This window comes from Panulirus ornatus, chromosome 10 (assembly GCF_036320965.1).
Source record: "Panulirus ornatus isolate Po-2019 chromosome 10, ASM3632096v1, whole genome shotgun sequence".
NCBI classification, from domain to species: Eukaryota; Metazoa; Arthropoda; class Malacostraca; order Decapoda; family Palinuridae; genus Panulirus; species Panulirus ornatus.
In genome coordinates this window covers 314,799-336,333 of record NC_092233.1, presented here as the reverse complement: position 1 = coordinate 336,333, position 21,535 = coordinate 314,799, and the positions used below count along the sequence as shown (strand labels likewise).

Below are 21,535 nucleotides of genomic sequence, written 5' to 3'. Positions count from 1 at the left end.
TGGCTTGCACAAAAGATGCCTGTGGCATGAGAAGCGTGGGAGGTGGGCAGATTAGAAAGGGTAGTGAGTGGTGGGATGAAGAAGTAAGATTATTAGTGAAAGAGAAGGGAGAGGCACTTGGACGATTTTTGCACGGAAGTAATGCAAATGACTGGGAGATGTATAAAAGAAAGGGGCAGGAGGTCAAGAGAAAGGTGCAAGAGGTGAAAAAGAGGGCAAATGAGAGTTGGGGTGAGAGAGTATCATTAAATTTTAGGGAGAATAAAAAGATGTTTTGGAAGGAGGTAAATAAAGTTCGTAAGAAGGGAACAAATGGGAACTTCAGTGAATGGGGCTAATGGGGAGGTGATAACAAGTAGTGGTAATGTGAGGGGATGGAGTGAGTATTTTGAAGGTTTGTTGAATGTGTTTGATGATAGAGTGTCAGATATAGGGTGTTTTGGTCGAGGTGGTGTGCAAAGTGAGAGGGTTCTGGAGAATGATTTGGTAAACAGAGAAGAGGTAGTAAATGCTTTGCGGAAGATGAAAGCCGGCAAGGCGCCGGGTTTGGATGGTATTGCCGTGGAATTTATTAGAAAAGGGGGTGACTGTATTATTGACTGGTTGGTAAGGTTATTTAATGTATGACTCATGGTGAGGTGCCTGAGGATTGGCGGAATGCGTGCATAGTGCCATTGTACAAAGGCAAAGGGGATAAAAGTGAGTGCTCAAATTACAGAGGTATAAGTTTGTTGAGTACTCTTGGGAAATTATATGGGAGGGTATTGATTGAGAGGGTGAAGGCATGTACAGAGCATCAGATTGGGGAAGAGCAGTGTGGTTTCAGAAGTGGTAGAGGATGTGTGGATCAGGTGTTTGCTTTGAAGATTGGATGTGAGAAATACTTAGAAAAGCAAATGGATTTGTATGTAGCATTTATGGATCTGGAGAACGCATATGATAAGAGTTGATAGAGATGCTCTGTGGAAGGTATTAAGAATATATGGTGTGGGAGGCAAGTTGTTAGAAGTAGTGAAAAGTTTTTATCGAGGATGTAAGGCATGTGTACGTGTAGGAAGAGAGGAAAGTGATTGGTTCTCAATGAATGTTGTATACGTATCCACTATGTAGCTGATCTAAACTAACTGGTTGGCTTAAGGCCCTTATATGTAAACTACTATTATATTACTGGACACTTTTAGAAAGTTCCATATCAGGTACTGAGCACTGAGTCTATCTGGAATGTTCTGTAAAATAGTTAAATTTTGAAATATCAACGTCCTGATCACAGAAGCTAAGTTTCCAGGGAATAATAGCTGTTTTGTATACTTTTTAGACATAAATTAGAAAATAACACTTATTACACAGGAAAAAAGTAAACCTTTTTCACATAGTGTACATGAGGTTGAAGGTAGGAAAGGCACCTGGAAAATGGGATTGCAAGTGAAATAATGCAGTATGTAGGAGAAAGTGTGGTAGAGTATATGCATTTGATATGTAATTTAGCACAGAAGCAGCAGATTGTGCCCAAGTGTTAGGTGAGAGCTATTATTGTTCTTTTATTCAAAGGATGCATGTAGCAGTTGTAGGGGGACAGGTCTGTTAAGTATAACAGGAAAAGTGTATGAAAGAATGTTGACTAATAAAAAAATGGAAGTGATTGAATGTAGAATAAGTGAGGAGTACGGGGATTTTATAAAAGATATTAGATATGTGGATCAGATTTCTTTGGTGAAATGACTGAGAAAGTGTCTAGTGAAAAGTAAGAAGCTGTAAATAGCTTTTGTGGATCTGTAGAATGTCTGACAAACATAATGCTTTATGGAATGTGTATAGGATATATGGGGTAGGGAACACCTGTTGGATGGTGTGAAAGCCTTCTATAGAAGGAGCAATTGTATATGTAAGAGCAAATGGAGAGTTGAGCAAAAGTTTTGGTATACATGTGGATGTGAGGCAGAGCTGTGTGATGTCACCAAGGCCTTTTAACTTATATATGGATGGAGTTATAAGAGAGGTGAAAGCAAAACTAGGGAAGGGGTGCAGAGATGGAATGTGACAGTGAGGTACAGTGGTTAATGACAAGCCTGTTTGTGGATGATGCTGTGTTGTTTGCCAAGAGTGAAGAGGAGTTGCAGAAGGTTGTGTTTTTTATAATATAATGTATGTAACCATAGGCAATTGAAGGTAAATGCGAGTAAAAGTAAAGTAATTGTGTTTGAAAGGAAATAGTGAAAATATTCATTTTGCAAAGCCATATGGAGTTTGAGAAGAAAGTGTACTAAACTGTGTTACAGATACAGGGGGAAAAATAGTGACTGAGGTGACAGAATGTAAGTACTTGGGAGCTATCTTGGGTATGTTTGGTGATGTGGAAGGAGACATATGGTAGAGAGCAGTACAGGGTAGAAGATTCACTGGGTCCCTTGAAAGAATAATGAACAGTAGAGGCTTCAGTATGGATGTGAAGAAAGGGTTAAGGTAAAACATAATCCTCCAGACCCTGACCTACGCAGCCAAAACATGGACAGAGATCCAGAATCCAAGCTGTGAAAATGAGGTATTTGAGAGAAGCATGTGGTATGACTACATGGAATGATGAAGAAAGAAATGAGGAGGATGTACATGAGATTTGGTATGGCAGAGAATGCATAGGGAATGAATTGTGGAGTGGTAGAGTGGGTGAAACATAATACTTTGAGGTGGTTTAGGCAAGTGAAAAGAATGCAAGACGGGGAGTATACAAGAAGAGTGTATGACAGAATGATTAAAGGGGATGGTGTGAGGAAGAGGCCACCTGTGACACAGGAAAAAAGAATGGAGGAATACTGAAGGGAGAGAAATGAGGGAAGAATGCATGGAATGGCGTATGTGAAAGAGGCAAGTAAAGACACATGTAAGTGGAGACCTTTTGCCATGGCCAACCCCTTGATGGGAGTTTTCCACTATTACAAACAGTCTAAATGGACCCAATGGTCTGTTGCTTTTTGATGTCCTTTGCATTTCTTTCAATTGTTTTGTTTGATCCACCTTACTGTGCATCACTTCATCTTTCATTAATAACAATCTTCCCCCTGCACTTCCACATTAACCTCATCACCAACACTTTGCCCCTTTACCTAATCAATCTTACAACCACCTTTGTCCCACATTTATCATGATGCATTGTTAGTCTCCTTACCCTTATCATCTTGTCCATTTGATTCTATTTTCCTCCTTACCATCATCTAACTCAAGTATCTTTTTTCCATACATACTCATTCCATAATTGTCCTCTTTTCCTACCAATTTGCTCTAATTTCATCCGTGCTCCACCAAAGCTGATATATAATTAAGCATTAACAGAAGCATCAAGCTCTAAAACTGTAAAATCATGTAGAAATCTTACAGTATAATGGGAAGAATAAAATTTTCAATGAAATTCACCTTCACTTTTTGATGATTACACTTACAATTCACAGGAGGTTTTACATGACAAGAAATGTTGGGCATCAAACTGATTTTATCGTAATGGTGAGTCAGGAACACAAAGGCACAATGTGCAAGATAAACCATCCTCAACTTTGGAAAATCAAGCCAAATCTTCCATGTGTGGTCACCCTAAGTAAGAGAGTCATACCCTGACTGATTTCTTACTGACATCGAGCTCAGGGTAGTTAAATCATCATCTAACTTTGGTTTTTTGTGATTACATTAAACCTGATCTATTGCTATATACGGTCTAACTGTGTCTTGCTTCTGGTGATGTCTTACTACTAATCTCCATGTCTTCTCTTCCTGATTAGAGCTGTGCTCCTTGTCAAAGCTGTGCATCTAGAATGTACAGCCTTTTCAGTGTATGGAGTGGATTCCTTGTCAGAGATGTGCATTTGAAGTCTAGCCATTTTAGCATGTACGTAGTCTGTGCTGAATGAAATACATACAAACCATGAACTTTCTTAACAGAAACTACCTTGTGTTCCTTGGATAATTTGGGATGCATTTCTGTGCACAAAACAGTAAACAAAAAGATATTGAACAGATTATAATCAACATTTCTACAACAACAAAATGCTTAAAGACTGCAAATTTAATCAAATGCCTTGGAACTCCCCCCCCCCCCCCCCAAAAAAAAAAAAATCTTACATTTATAAAGTGGTGACTACATATTTAATGTATTTTACTTGAAAGTATGACTGATGTAAAATAATTAGTCTAACACCTCAAAAATATAATATTAACCATGTACAAGGTATAACACAAGAGCTGATTATCAAGACCTGGAGGAGGTTTTGAAATGGTCCAGAATTATGTTATGAAACCCCATCAGTAGTTGTTTTCTGCTTGGAAAACAACAAACCATGACATGATTCATAAAACTGAGTATAACACTTACATAATAATTTTGTAAATGGGTCAAGGGCACAAAGATATCTCTCAGGCAAATGACTTGGAAGGAAATTCATAAACAGTGGAATTACACTCATCTACATGTAACAGTCCACCATCCACATACGAAAAGAAAAAAGGAAGTCTGAAACTGAAAGTTAATTTGTCTGTGAAGGAATTTTCCATTTTCTTGTTACATTCATTTACAAGACTGACAATCTGTATTGGATGTCAGCTTCCTTTACAGTTCAAGCCTGAGGTGTCAAGAATTTCTATAAACACAACAGTCACACATCACTTTTATCACCTTCCTAAAATTACACTGAGGACTGCATAAAAATATAAGAAACTGATTTTATCACCAGTCTGAAATATTCTATTTCCAGAAAACCCCCTAATGGGGTGTAAAAGCCCTCTAAGGTCCATAGATCTTTAGGGTTCGATCCATTGATGTAGATGCCAAGTAGGAGGCATTTGATCCAAACCGAACTCCAGTAGCCATAGCTGTGTGATCATTGAATACTCTCAAGTCATTCCACTGTTTACAGAGATACACTCTGAAAAGGAGAAAATAAAAAAGTCAAATCTTTATTATGAAGTAAAATTAAATTTTTCATCTATTACAAGAACTGCTTATGAAGAACAACAAACTTGATTCATTTCAATGACAGCTACCCCTTCATGAAGCCTAAAAACACACATATCAATGAATTTGCACACAATTCTCTTGTTTACATTCTTTAAGAAGGATTGAAAAAATCAGCTGATAATTATAGCTGGTTTAAAATAAGATGAAAACAATTCTCAAATTCTGAAAAACAGAAAACCAAGAAATCTGTTTTTGCATTTAGTCAATAGACCACTGTAAATGGATTTGCTATTCTTGAAGAAAGTGTCATGTTAGTAATCAGACACCACTATGCTGTTTCCCAGCAGTATTACACAAACTATGTAAAATGTAATTCTACAAGCTAGAACAGTTCATAACCTATACTCACACTCTCAGATTGGTTCACTAATCATAGTGATACATTTTTTTTTTTTCCACGTTCGAGGCTCCACTCATGGACAAAAGTCCACATCAGAAAAGGGCCTTAACTGACATATAGAAAGGATTATAAAAGGGAAAAAGAAGAGATAAGGAAAAGTATTTACAAATTTTGGAAGTGAAAAACCTGGCTTTTAAAATGTGCTAGGTCATAGTTATTGGGAAAGACATTAGAGGGTTGAGAACTCCAAAGCTTCGAGGTGTAGAGAAAGAAACAGTTATCAAAATGGCCCACTCTTAACTTGCCAATGTCCACATAGTAATCATGTGATGCAGCAGTCTGCCAAGTATCACATAGTCTAATTAGTGGTGGAGGCACACAAGCAGCCAGCTCTTAGGAGCAAAAACCAAAGTAATACCAACACAAGAGGGAAAGTGAACCAATATCGCAGCATAGCACAAGTGGGTCAAGTTTTAAAATTAGCTTGGGAGAGTTTATAAGGTGGACCATTTTCAACTCTGTCAAGTAAGGATAGAAAGCTAGAAGTACCCCAGATGTGATAGCAGCACTCCATATAGGGACGAATCAATCCTTTGTATACACAGAGCAATTGTTCAGAAAAGAAATTTTGCCATTGCAACAGGACTTCCAGTTTCTTAGAGGCAGACTTAGCTGTTTCTGTAATGTGGGGTCTCCAAGAAAGAGTGATATTAAAATACCAAATATGTTCACCTGAGTCAAGAGGTGGAATTCAAAAGAAATGTCAAAGGAGAGATGAGAGTTGTGAGGAGTTTTTGACAGAAAGATGAGTAGAAACTGGGTCTTGGAGATAATAAATTTCACTACATTACATCTACCTCACAGAGATATCCTGTCCAAGTCTGAGTTTATGGAGTTGTGTCGAAACTAGATGCAGACAGAGTGATAGAAGACGGAGCAGAATTGAAGGACATGGATGAATGCAGTATCGAGTCATCAGCGTATGAGTGCACTTGGTTACTTGTGGAAGTGAGGAGATCATTGAGAAAAAGGAGAAAAAGTGTTGTTGATAGAGAAAGGGGAAGAAGCTGATCCATCAACAACCACAGAGACAGATTAGCAGGAGAGGATGCTAGATATCAGGGAACAAAATGAGAGAGGGAAGCCAAAAGAAGTGGAGCTTAGAGATGAGACAACAATGACACACAGTATCAAAAGCTCTGGATATGTCACGGGCAACTACCTTAGACTCTCCAAAATCTTTTAGGAATGATAACCAGACATCAGTAAGATAGAAAAGAATATCACCAGTGGATCTTGGCTTACAGAAGCTACACTGGTGATCAAAGAGAAGACTGAGATTCAAGGTGTCTAAGGATATGGGGGATGAGGAGGAATTAAAACACTTTAGAATGGTAAATGTCAAAGAAACAGGATGATAATTAAAGGAGTCAGAACAGTTACCCTTATTAGGGATGGAATTTATCAATAAATGCTTCCGAGAGGAAGGTAAAATTTTAATTTTCAAGCTGAAATGGGACAGACAAGCAAGCACGGGTGCAAGTAGAGAGGCATATACTTCAATACATGGGGATGGATGTCATCAGGTCCATAAAAAACCTTGCTTGTGTCCAGATAGAGAGCGCTTTTTGCGCAGTCCGAAAAAAGATTATGGGGAGGAGCATTGGGGGGTGAAGGAATGTTAGGAGTTATCCAAAGTGGAGTCAACAGGAGGAAATGGAACCAAAAACAAGTTGGATTGTCAACAGGAGAAATTGCTATGGTGCCATCAGAGCAGAAAAGAGAAGGAAAGATAGAGCAAAAGAAGTTAGTGATGCCCTCAGATAAAGATACTTTGATGACAAGCAAAGGTTATTGTACTTCCTTTAAATAAAAGAATTCTTTGCCTCTAGGACAATATACTTGCAATGATTACAGGCAGTGATAAAAGCTGAGTCAGAGGAAGGAGAGTTTTTCTAAGAATGATATGCCTGATCCCTTGCCTGAATGGCCTCAGAACAGGAAGAGTTTGAACCATGAAATGGAAGAAGAGGTTGCCTTGGAGGAAGAGGGGATAAAAGCTTCCATTCCTGCAAGAATAACCTCTGTTAGGCATTTGGCAAAGACAGACACATCATCACATAAGAGCTAGTAAGTCATTCAGGCAAAGTCATAAAAGAATTAACGCAAGTTTTTTTATTCAACTTTGTTGAGGTGCCAATATTCATGCTCAGAAGGAGCTACTGGAGGGAGAGGGGCCAATAAAATAGATAAAATTATGAGTGTGCCCAATTGAACCAACTGGAGGAGCAGTTTTGCACCTACAACAGGATGAATTTGAGGTGAAAAACAGATCCAGAATATTAGGAGAGTGGTCACAGTGGTCATGTATACAGAAAGGGTGGGAGATAATGTGCTCTAGATCACTGAGAATAGAGAATGTGAGGTCCTCAATCCCTCCACCATCCATATGGGAAGAATTCAAATATTCCCAATGGTGAACTTTGAAATGCTCCAAGCAGAAGATCTTGATTTGCAATTGTGAAGATGCCAGAGTCTCGCAGCAGGAGTTCAGACAGTAGAAGAAAGATAAAAACTTTGAAATATTAAGAGATCAGAAGAAAGATAAAAACTTTGAAATATTAAGAGATCAGTAAGTAAAACAGAAAAAGTGTGGTAGTTAAGAGACAGACCTTGAGCCACATAGCATCATAGTTTGGGGACTCAAGGTCTTTGAGGCATGCAAAAGGTGCACTGATGTTAGAATAAGTACAAACACCACCTATAAAGCAGAATCATGAGTTGGCTATGAAAAAGGGGCAAGTGAGAACATCATTAAACAACTGGGTATGAGGAGAGGTTACTGGAGAGACCATGAATCTTGGTATAGTGAATAGATAAAGAGGAAGGTTTAACAGAAAGGGAAAGGTCATGGGAAGGATTGGTACTATTACTGTCTGATATCTCCCTCTCATTGGCAGTAGTCATGCAGAAATCTCCACATTGACAAATAAATGCATTTCAACATATCACAACAAGCAAGATCATATCAGAAACTGTAGTTAATGAAATTTTTAGAGTAATAGCATTAATAGGTTCATGTACACATTTCTTGTTAAAGATATGATTACATCAATGAAATTAACTTGTGACCACACAATGCAAGTTACTGTCCACAGTGACCACACAATGCAAGTTACTGTCCACAGTCTTACTTAAATTTCCAAGTTTGTTGGTGAGAGGAAATGAGCTAAGGAAGGAGTAGCACTACTCCTAAAGCAGGAGTTGTGGGAATGTGTGATAGAGTGTAAGACAGTAAATTCTAGAATGATGAGGGTAAAACTGAAAGTGGATGGAGAAAGATGGGTGATTATTGGTGCTTATACACCTGGTCATGAGAAGAAAGATCATTAGAGGTAAGTGTTTTGGGAGCAGATTAGTGATTGTCTCAGCAGTTTTGGTGTACAAGATCCTATTAATACCATTAATAGGTTCATGTACACATTTCTTGTTAAAGATATGAATACATCAATGAAATTAACTTGTGACCACACAGTGCAAGTTACTCTCCACAGTCTTACTTAAATTTCCAAGTTTGTTGGTGAGAGGAAATGAGCTAAAGAAGGAGTAGCACTACTCCTAAAGCAGTTGTGGGAATGTGTGATAGAGTGTAAGACAGTAAATTCTAGAATGATGAGGGTAAAACTGAAAGTGGATGGAGAAAGATGGGTGATTATTGGTGCTTATGCACCTGGTCATGAGAAGAAAGATCATTAGAGGCAAGTGTTTTGGGAGCAGATGAGTGATTGTCTCAGCAGTTTTGGTGTACAAGATCGGGTATTAGTGATGGCTGATTTAAATGCAAAGGTGAGTAATGTGGCAGTCAAGGGTATAACTGGTGTACATGGGGTATTCTGTGTTGTGAATGGAAATGGTGAAGAACTTGGTGATTGGGAATACCTGGTTTAAAAAGACAGATTTACAAAAGTATACATATGCAAGTAGGAGAGATGGTCAAAGGACATCATTAGATAACTTGTTAATTGATAGGCATGTGCTGAGAAAGGCAGCTGGTGGGATGTCTGATCACTATCTTGTGGAGGTGGTGAATTGTACAGGTTTTCAAAAAAGGGGTGAGAATGTCAGAGAGAAGAGAGTAGTTAGAACAAGTGAGCCTGAAAAGGACACTTGTGTGAGGAAGTACCAGAAAAGATTGAGTGTAGAATGGCAAAAGGTGAGAGCAAATGACATGAGTGGAAAGGGTGAGGAAAGGGAGGTATTTAGGGAAGTAGTGATGGCATGTGCAAAAGAAGCATGTGGCATGAGAAAGGTGGGAGGTGGGCAGATTAGAAAGGGTAAAGTGGTGGGATGAAGAAGTAAAGTTGTTAAAGAAAGAGAAAAGAGAAGCATTGGGACAAATCTTACAAGGAAGAAGTGCAAATGACAGGAGATGTGTAAAAAAATTGGCAGGAGGTCAAGAAGGTGCAAGGGATGAATAAGAAGGTAAATGAGAGTTGGGGTGAGAGAGTATCATTAAATTTTAAGGAGGATAAATAGATGTTTATATATATATATATATATATATATATATATATATATATATATATATATATATATATATATATATTTTTTTGCTTTCCGAGATAATGTTCTCGACTTCCACACATTCTTCAAGGCCCCCAGAATTTTCGCCCCCTCCCCCACCCTATGATCCACTTCCGCTTCCATGGTTCCATCCGCTGCCAGATCCACTCCCAGATATCTAAAACACTTCACTTCCTCCAGTTTTTCTCCATTCAAACTCACCTCCCAATTGACTTGACCCTCAACCCTACTGTACCTAATAACCTTGCTCTTATTCACATTTACTCTTAACTTTCTTCTTCCACACACTTTACCAAACTCAGTCACCAGCTTCTGCAGTTTCTCACATGAATCAGCCACCAGCGCTGTATCATCAGCGAACAACAACTGACTCACTTCCCAAGCTCTCTCATCCCCAACAGACTTCATACTTGCCCCTCTTTCCAAAACTCTTGCATTTACCTCCCTAACAACCCCATCCATAAACAAATTAAACAACCATGGAGACATCACACACCCCCGCCGCAAACCTACATTCACTGAGAACCAATCACTTAACTCTCTTCCTACACGTACACATGCCTTACATCCTCGATAAAAACTTTTCACTGCTTCTAACAACTTTCCTCCCACACCATATATTCTTAATACCTTCCACAGAGCATCTCTATCAATGGGTATGTTTGAAGGAATAGTGGTTCCAACAATGTTGTATGGTTGCGTGAAAAAAAGGGCAAATGAGAGTTGCGGTGAGAGAGTATCATTAAATTTTAGGGAGAATAAAAAGATGTTCTGGAAGGAGGTAAATAAAGTGCGTAAGACAAGGGAGCAAATGGGAACTTCAGTGAAGGGCGCAAATGGGGAGGTGATAACAAGTAGTGGTGATGTGAGAAGGAGATGGAGTGAGTATTTTGAAGGTTTGTTGAATGTGTTTGATGACAGAGTGGCAGATATAGGGTATTTTGGTCGAGGTGGTGTGCAAAGTGAGAGGGTTAGGGAAAATGATTTGGTAAACAGAGAAGAGGTAGTGAAAGCTTTGCGGAAGATGAAAGCCGGCAAGGCAGCAGGTTTGGATGGTATTGCAGTGGAATTTATTAAAAAAGGGGATGACTGTATTGTGTATATATATATATATATATATATATATATATATATATACATGATTCACTTCCGCTTCCATGGTTCCATCCGCTGCCAGATCCACTCCCAGATATCTAAAACACTTTACTTCCTCCAGTTTTTCTCCATTCAAACTTACCTCCCAATTGACTTGACCCTCAACCCTACTGTACCTAATAACCTTGCTCTTATTCACATTTACTCTTAACTTTCTTCTTTCACACACTTTACCAAACTCAGTCACCAGCTTCTGCAGTTTCTCAAATGAATCAGCCACCAGTGCTGTATCATCAGCGAACAACAACTGACTCACTTCCCAAGCTCTCTCATCCACAATAGACTTGATTCTTGCCCCTCTTTCCAAAACTCTTGCATTCACCTCCCTGACAACCCTATCCATAAACAAATTAAACAACAATGGAGACATCACACACCCCTGCCGCAAACCTACATTCACTGAGAACCAATCACTTTCCTCTCTTCCTAGACATACACATGCCTTACATCCTCGATGGGGGAGGGGACGAAAATCCTGGGAGCCTTGAAGAATGTGTGGAAGTCGAGAACATTGTCTTGGAAAGCAAAAATGGGTATGTTTGAAGGAATAGTGGTTCCAACAATGTTGTATGGTTGCGAGGCGTGGGCTATGGATAGAGTTGTGCGCAGGAGGATGGATGTGCTAGAAATGAGATGTTTGAGGACAATGTGTGGTGTGAGGTGGTTTGATCGAGTGAGTAACGTAAGGGTAAGAGAGATGTGTGGAAATAAAAAGAGCGTGGTTGAGAGAGCAGAAGAGGGTGTTTTGAAGTGGTTTGGGCACATGGAGAGAATGAGTGAGGAAAGATTGACCAAGAGGATATATGTGTCGGAGGTGGAGGGAACGAGGAGAAGAGGGAGACCAAATTGGAGGTGGAAAGATGGAGTGAAAAAGATTTTGTGTGATCGGGGCCTGAACATGCAGGAGGGTGAAAGGAGGGCAAGGAATAGAGTGAATTGGAGCGATGTGGTATACCGGGGTTGACGTGCTGTCAGTGGATTGAATCAAGGCATGTGAAGCGTCTGGGGTAAACCATGGGAAGCTGTGTAGGTATGTATATTTGCGTGTGTGGACGTATGTATATACATGTGTATGGGGGGGTTGGGCCATATATATATATATATATATATATATATATATATATATATATATATATATATATATATATATATATATTTTTTTTTTTGCTTTGTCTCTGTCTCCCGCGTTTGCGAGGTAGCGCAAGGAAACAGACGAAAGAAATGGCCCAACCCACCCCCATACACATGTTTATACATACACGTCCACACACGCAAATATACATACCTATACATCTCAATGTACACATTTATATACACACACAGACATATATATATATATATATATATATACCCATGCACACAATTCACACTGTCTGCCTTTATTCATTCCCATCGCCACCTCACCACACATGGAATACCATCCCCCACCCCCCTCATGTGTGCGGGGTAGCGCTAGGAAAAGACAACAAAGGCCTCATTCGTTCACACTCAGTCTCTAGCTGTCATGCAATAATGGCCGAAACCACAGCTCCCTTTCCACATCCAGGCCCCACACAGCTTTCCATTGTTTACCCCAGATGCTTCACATGCCCTGATTCAATCCAGTGACAGCACGTCAACCCCGGTATACAACATCGATCCAATTCACTCTATTCCTTGCCCGCCTTTCACCCTCCTGCATGTTCAGGCCCCGATCACTCAAAATCTTTTTCACTCCATCTTTCCACCTCCAATTTGGTCTCCCACTTCTCCTCGTTCCCTCCACCTCTGACACATATATCATCTTGGTCATTCTTTCCTCACTCATTCTCTCCATGTGCCCAAACCATTTCAAAACACCCTCTTCTGCTCCCTCAACCACGCTCTTTTTATTTCCACACATCTCTCTTACCATTACATTACTTACTCGATCAAACCACCTCACACCACACATTGTCCTCAAACATCTCATTTCCAGCACATCCACCTTCCTGCGCACAACTTTATCCATAGCCCACGCCTCGCAACCATACAACATTGTTGGAACCACTATTCTTTCAAACATACCCATTCTTGCTTTCCAAGATAATGTTCTCGACTTCCACACATTCTTCAAGGCTCCCAGGATTTTCGTCCCCTCCCCCATCGAGGATGTAAGGCATGTGTATGTCTAGGAAGAGAGGAAAGTGATTGGTTCTCAGTGAATGTAGGTTTGCGGCAGGGGTGTGTGATGTCTCCATTGTTGTTTAATTTGTTTATGGATGGGGTTGTCAGGGAGGTGAATGCAAGAGTTTTGGAAAGAGGGGCAAGAATGAAGTCTATTGTGGATGAGAGAGCTTGGGAAGTGAGTCAGTTGTTGTTTGCTGATGATACAGCACTGGTGGCTGATTCATTTGAGAAACTGCAGAAGCTGGTGACTGAGTTTGGTAAAGTGTGTGAAAGAAGAAAGTTAAGAGTAAATGTGAATAAGAGCAAGGTTATTAGGTACAGTAGGGTTGAGGGTCAAGTCAATTGGGAGGTAAGTTTGAATGGAGAAAAACTGGAGGAAGTAAAGTGTTTTAGATATCTGGGAGTGGATCTGGCAGCGGATGGAACCATGGAAGCGGAAGTGAATCATGTATATATATATATATATATATATATATATATATATATATATATATATACACAATACAGTCATCCCCTTTTTTAATAAATTCCACTGCAATACCATCCAAACCTGCTGCCTTGCCGGCTTTCATCTTCCGCAAAGCTTTCACTACCTCTTCTCTGTTTACCAAATCATTTTCCCTAACCCTCTCACTTTGCACACCACCTCGACCAAAACACCCTATATCTGCCACTCTGTCATCAAACACATTCAACAAACCTTCAAAATACTCACTCCATCTCCTCACATCACCACTACTTGTTATCACCTCCCCATTTGCGCCCTTCACTGAAGTTCCCATTTGCTCCCTTGTCTTACGCACTTTATTTACCTCCTTCCAGAACATCTTTTTATTCTCCCTAAAATTTAATGATACTCTCTCACCCCAACTCTCATTTGCCCTTTTTTTCACCTCTTGCACCTTTCTCTTGACCTCCTGTCTCTTTGTTGACTGGTTGGTAAGGTTATTTAATGTATGTATGACTCATGGTGAGGTGCCTGAGGATTGGCGGAATGCGTGCATAGTGCCATTGTACAAAGGCAAAGGGGATAAGAGTGAGTGCTCAAATTACAGAGGTATAAGTTTGTTGAGTATTCCTGGTAAATTATATGGGAGGGTATTGATTGAGAGGGTGAAGGCATGTACAGAGCATCAGATTGGGGAAAAGCAGTGTGGTTTCAGAAGTGGTAGAGGATGTGTGGATCAGGTGTTTGCTTTGAAGAATGTATGTGAGAAATACTTAGAAAAGCAAATGGATTTGTATGTAGCATTTATGGATCTGGAGAAGGCATATGATAGAGTTGATAGAGATGCTCTGTGGAAGGTACTAAGAATATATGGTGTGGGAGGAAAGTTGTTAGAAGCAGTGAAAAGTTTTTATCGAGGATGTAAGGCATGTGTACGTGTAGGAAGAGAGGAAAGTGATTGGTTCTCAGTGAATGTAGGTTTGCGGCAGGGGTGTGTGATGTCTCCATGGTTGTTTAATTTGTTTATGGATGGGGTTGTTAGGGAGGTAAATGCAAGAGTTTTGGAAAGAGGGGCAAGTATGAAGTCTGTTGGGGATGAGAGAGCTTGGGAAGTGAGTCAGTTGTTGTTCGCTGATGATACAGCGCTGGTGGCTGATTCATGTGAGAAACTGCAGAAGCTGGTGACTGAGTTTGGTAAAGTGTGTGGAAGAAGAAAGTTAAGAGTAAATGTGAATAAGAGCAAGGTTATTAGGTACAGTAGGGTTGAGGGTCAAGTCAATTGGGAGGTGAGTTTAAATGGAGAAAAACTGGAGGAAGTGAAGTGTTTTAGATATCTGGGAGTGGATCTGGCAGCGGATGGAACCATGGAAGCGGAAGTGGATCATAGGGTGGGGGAGGGGGCGAAAATTCTGGGGGCCTTGAAGAATGTGTGGAAGTCGAGAACATTATCTCGGAAAGCAAAAATGGGTATGTTTGAAGGAATAGTGGTTCCAACAATGTTGTATGGTTATGAGGCGTGAGCTATGGATAGAGTTGTGCGCAGGAGGATGGAGGTGCTGGAAATGAGATGTTTGAGGACAATGTGTGGTGTGAGGTGGTTTGATCGAGTAAGTAACGTAAGGGTAAGAGAGATGTGTGGAAATAAAAAGAGCGTAGTTGAGAGAGCAGAAGAGGGTGTTTTGAAGTGGTTTGGGCACATGGAGAGAATGAGTGAGGAAAGATTGACCAAGAGGATATATGTGTCGGAGGTGGAGGGAACGAGGAGAAGAGGGAGACCAAATTGGAGGTGGAAAGATGGAGTGAAAAAGATTTTGTGTGATCGGGGCCTGAACATGCAGGAGGGTGAAAGGAGGGCAAGGAATAGAGTGAATTGGAGCGATGTGGTATACCGGGGTTGACGTGCTGTCAGTGGATTGAATCAAGGCATGTGAAGCGTCTGGGGTAAACCATGGAAAGCTGTGTAGGTATGTATATTTGCGTGTGTGGACGTACGTATATACATGTGTATGGGGGGGGTTGGGCCATTTCTTTCGTCTGTTTCCTTGCGCTACCTCGCAAACGCGGGAGACAGCGACAAAGTATAATAAAAATATATATATATATTTTTTTTTTTTTTTTTTTTTTTTTTTTTTTTATACTTTGTCGCTGTCTCCCGCGTTTGCGAGGTAGCGCAAGGAAACAGACGAAAGAAATGGCCCAACCCCCCACCCAAACACATGTACATACACACGTCCACACACGCAAATATACATACCTACACAGCTTTCCATGGTTTACCCCAGACGCTTCACATGCCTTGCTTCAATCCACTGACAGCACGTCAACCCCTGTATACCACATGACTCCAATTCACTCTATTCCTTGCCCTCCTTTCACCCACCTGCATGTTCAGGCCCCGATCACACAAAATCTTTTTCACTCCATCTTTCCACCTCCAATTTGGTCTCCCACTTCTCCTCGTTCCCTCCACCTCCGACACATATATCCTCTTGGTCAATCTTTCCTCACTCATTCTCTCCATGTGCCCAAACCATTTCAAAACACCCTCTTCTGCTCTCTCAACCACGCTCTTTTTATTTCCACACATCTCTCTTACCCTTACATTACTTACTCGATCAAACCACCTCACACCACACATTGTCCTCAAACATCTCATTTCCAGCACATCCATCCTCCTGCGCACAACTCTATCCATAGCCCACGCCTCGCAACCATACAACATTAATGGAACCACTATTCCTTCAAACATACCCATTTTTGCTTTCCGAGATAATGTTCTCGACTTCCACACATTCTTCAAGGCTCCCAGGATTTTCGCCCCCTCCCCCACCCTGTGATCCACTTCCGCTTCCATGGTTCCATCCGCTGCCAGATCCACTCCCAGATATCTAAAACACTTTACTTCCTCCAGTTTTGCTCCATTCAAACTTACCTCCCAATTGACTTGACCCTCAACCCTACTGTACCTAATAACCTTGCTCTTATTCACATTTACTCTTAACTTTCTTCTTTCACACACTTTACCAAACTCAGTCACCAGCTTCTGCAGTTTCTCACATGAATCAGCCACCAGGGCTGTATCATCAGCGAACAACAACTGACTCACTTCCCAAGCTCTCTCATCCACAACAGACTTCATACTTGCCCCTCTTTCCAAAACTCTTGCATTTACCTCCCTAACAACTCCATCCATAAACAAATTAAACAACCATGGAGACATCACACACCCCTGCCGCAAACCTACATTCACTGAGAACCAATCACTTTCCTCTCTTCCTACACGTACACATGCCTTACATCCTCGATAAAAACTTTTCACTGCTTCTTATAACTTGCCACCCACACCATATATTCTTAATGCCTTCCACAGAGCATCTCTATCAACTCTATCATATGCCTTCTCCAGATTCATAAATGCTACATACAGATCCATTTGCTTTTCTAAGTATTTCTCACATACATTCTTCAAAGCAAACACCTGATCCACACATTCTCTACCACTTCTGAAACCACTGCTCTTCCCCAATCTGATGCTCTGTACATGCCTTCACCCTCTCAATCAATACCCTCCCATATAATTTACCAGGAATACTCAACAAACTTATACCTCTGTAATTTGAGCACTCACTCTTATCCCCTTTGCCTTTGTACAATGGCACTATGCACGCATTCCGCCAATCCTCAGGCACCTCACCATGAGTCATACATACATTAAATAACCTTACCAACCAGTCAATAATAGTCATCCCCTTTGTTAATAAATTCCACTGCAATACCATCCAAACCTGCTGTCTTGCCGGCTTTCATCTTCCGCAAAGCTTTTACTACCTCTTCTCTGTTTACCAAATCATTTTCCCTAACCCTCTCACTTTGCACACCACCTCGACCAAAACACCCTATATCTGACACTCTATCATCAAACACATTCAACAAACCTTCAAAATACGCACTCCATCTCCTTCTCACATCACCACTACTTGTTATCACCTCCCCATTTGCACCCTTCACTGAAGTTCCCATTTGCTCCCTTGTCTTACGCACTTTATTTACCTCCTTCCAGAACATCTTTCTATTCTCCCTAAAATTTAATGATACTCTCTCACCCCAACTCTCATTTGCCCTCTTTTTCACCTCTTGCACCTTTCTCTTGACCTCCTGTCTCTTTCTTTTATACATCTCCCACTCAATTGCATTTTTTCCCTGCAAAAATTGTCCAAAAGCCTCTCTCTTCTCTTTCACTAAAAATCTTACTTCTTCATCCCACCACTCACTACCCTTTCTAATCAACCCACCTCCCACTCTTCTCATGCCACAAGCATCTTTTGCGCAATCCATCACTGATTCCTTAAATACATCCCATTCCTCCCCCACTCCCCTTACTTCCATTGTTCTCACCTTCTTCCATTCTGTATTCAGTCTCTCCTGGTACTTCCTCACACAAGTCTCCTTCCCAAGCTCACTTACTCTCACCACCCTCTTCACCCCAACATTCACTCTTCTTTTCTGAAAACCCATACAAATCTTCACCTTAGCCTCCACAAGATAATGATCAGACATCCCTCCAGTTGCACCTCTCAGCACATTAACATCCAAAAGTCTCTCTTTCGCACCTGTCAATTAACACGTAATCCAATAACACTCTCTGGCCATCTCTCCTACTTACATACGTATACTTATGTATATCTCTCTTTTTAAAACAGGTATTCCCAATCACCAGTCCTTTTTCAGCACATAAATCTACAAGCTCTTCACCATTTCCATTTACAACACTGAACACCCCATGTATACCAATTATTCCCTCAACTGCCACATTACTCACCTTTGCATTCAAATCACCCATCACTATAACCCAGTCTCGTGCATCAAAACCACTAACACACTCATTCAGCTGCTCTCACAACACTTGCCTCTCATGATCTTTCTTCTCATGCCCAGGTGCATATGCACCAATAATCACCCATCTGTCTCCATCAACTTTCAGTTTTACCCATATTAATCGAGAATTTACTTTCTTACATTCTATCACATACTCCCACAACTCCTGTATATATATATATATATATATATATATATATATATATATATATATATATATATATATATATATATATATATATATTTTCCCCCCCAAAAGAAGGAACAGAGAAGTGGGCTAGGTGAGGATATTCCCCAAGGCCCAGTCCTCTGTTCGAAACACTACTTCGCTAATGCAGGAAATGGCAAATAGTTTGAAAAAACAAAAAATATATATATATATATTTTTTTTTTTTTTATACATCGTCGCTGTCTCCCGCATTTGCGAGGTAGCGCAAGGAAACAGACGAAAGAAATGGCCCAACCCCCCCCATACACATGTACATACACACGTCAACACACGCAAATATACATACCTACACAGCTTTCCATGACTTACCCCGGACGCTTCACATGCCTTGATTCAATCCACTGACAGCACGTCAACCCCTGTATACCACATCGCTCCAATTCACTCTATTCCTTGCCCTCCTTTCACCCTCCTGCATGTTCAGGCCCCGATCACACAAAATCCTTTTCACTCCATCTTTTCACCTCAAATTTGGTCTCCCTCTTCTCCTCGTTCCCTCCACCTCCGACACATATATCCTCTTGGTCAATCTTTCCTCACTCATTCTCTCCATGTGCCCAAACCATTTCAAAACACCCTCTTCTGCTCTCTCAACCACGCTCTTTTTATTTACACACATCTCTCTTACCCTTACGTTACTTACTCGATCAAACCACCTCACACCACACATTGTCCTCAAACATCTCATTTCCAGCACATCCATCCTCCTGCGAACAACTCTATCCATAGCCCACGCCTCGCAACCATACAACATTGTTGGAACCACTATTCCTTCAAAAATACCCATTTTTTTTTTTTTTTCCCCCAAAGGGAGGAACAGAGAAGGGGGCCTGGTGAGGATATTCCCTCAAAGGCCCAGTCCTTTGTTCTTAACGCTACCTCGCTAATGCGGGAAATGGCGAATAGTATGAAAGAAAGATATATATATTTTTTTTTTTTGTCGCTGTCTCCCGCGTTTATATATATATATATATATATATATATATATATATATATATATATATATATATATATGTAAATAAATTATACATTTCCTTTTTCCATAGCCAGAGGTTGAACCACTATGTGGCATTCATTTTTTCATTCATTTCAAGCTAGAAGTTTCAGTTTTCTAAATTGTTTCTTACATTTTTCATATGTACATATATGTATGTGTGTGTGTGTGTGTGTGTATATGTGCGTATGTATGTGTATGTGTGTGTATGTGTATATGTATATATATATGTATATTATCCCTGGGGATAGGGGTGAAAGAATACTTCCCACATATTCCTCGCGGTCGTAGAAAGCGACTAGAGGGGACGGGAGCGGGGGGCCAGAAATCCTCCCCTCCTTGTATTAACTTTCTAAAATGGGAAACAGAAGAAGGAGTCACGTGGGGAGTGCTCATCCTCCTCGAAGGCTCAGAGTGGGGTGCCTAAATGTGTGTGGATGTCACCAAGATGTGAAAAAAGGAGAGATAGGTAGTATGTTTGAGGAAAGGAACCTGAATGTTTTGGCTCTGAGTGAAACGAAGCTCAAGGGTAAAGGGGAAGAGTGGTTTGGGAATGTCTCGGGAGTAAAGTCAGGGGTTAGTGAGAGGACAAGAGCAAGGGAAGGAGTAGCAATACTCGTGAAACAGGAATTGTGGGAGTATGTGATAGAATGTAAGAAAGTAAATTCTCGATTAATATGGGTAAAACTGAAAGTTGATGGAGAGAGGTGGGTGATTATTGGTGCATATGCACCCGGGCATGAGAAGAAAGATCATGAGAGGCAAGTGTTTTGGGAGCAGCTGAATGAGTGTGTTAGTGGTTTTGATGCACGAGACCGGGTTATAGTGATGGGTGATTTGAATGCAAAGGTGAGTAATGTGGCAGTTGAGGGAATAATTGGTATACATGGGGTGTTCAGTGTTGTAAATGGAAATGGTGAAGAGCTTGTAGATTTATGTGCTGAAAAAGGACTGATGATTGGGAATACCTGGTTTAAAAAGCGAGATATACATAAGTATACTTATGTAAGTAGGAGAGATGGCCAGAGAGCGTTATTGGATTACGTGTTAATTGACAGGCGTGCGAAAGAGAGACTTTTGGATGTTAATGTGCTGAGAGGTGCAACTGGAGGGATGTCTGATCATTATCTTGTGGAGGCTAAGGTGAAGATTTGTATGGGTTTTCAGAAAAGAAGAGTGAATGTTGGGGTGAAGAGGGTGGTGAGAGTAAGTGAGCTTGGGAAGGAGACCTGTGTGAGGAAGTACCAGGAGAGACTGAGTATAGAATGGAAAAAGGTGAGAACAATGGAAGTAAGGGGAGTGGGGGAGGAATGGGATGTATTTAGGGAATCAGTGATGGATTGCGCAAAAGATGCTTGTGGGATGAGAAGAGTGGGAGGTGGGTTGATTAGAAAGGGTAGTGAGTGGTGGGATGAAGAAGTAAGAGTATTAGTGAAAGAGAAGAGAGAGGCATTTGGACGATTTTTGCAGGGAAAAAATGCAATTGAGTGGGAGATGTATAAAAGAAAGAGACAGGAGGTGAAGAGAAAGGTGCAAGAGGTGAAAAAAAGGGCAAATGAGAGTTGGGGTGAGAGAGCAAATGAGGGAGCAAATGGGAACTTCAGTGAAGGGCGCAAATGGGGAGGTGATAACAAGTAGTGGTGATGTGAGAAGGAGATGGAGTGAGTATTTTGAAGGTTTGTTGAATGTGTTTGATGATAGAGTGGCAGATATAGGGTGTTTTGGTCGAGGTGGTGTGCAAATGAGAGGGTTAGGGAAAATGATTT

At 40.7% G+C, this 21,535-nt stretch overlaps 1 protein-coding gene across 1 annotated transcript in view; it reads right to left on the bottom strand.

Moving 5' to 3' along the window:
• Nucleotides 1-3,388: 3,388 nt before the first annotated feature.
• Prp19 (pre-mRNA processing factor 19) overlaps nucleotides 3,389-21,535 on the bottom strand; it is a 241,755-nt gene continuing 223,608 nt past the window's right edge. The window contains exon 11 of the mRNA XM_071665386.1: nucleotides 3,389-4,904. Within this exon, the coding sequence (XP_071521487.1) occupies nucleotides 4,763-4,904 (142 nt within the window). The 3' untranslated portion in view covers nucleotides 3,389-4,762. The remainder of the gene's footprint in view (nucleotides 4,905-21,535) is intronic.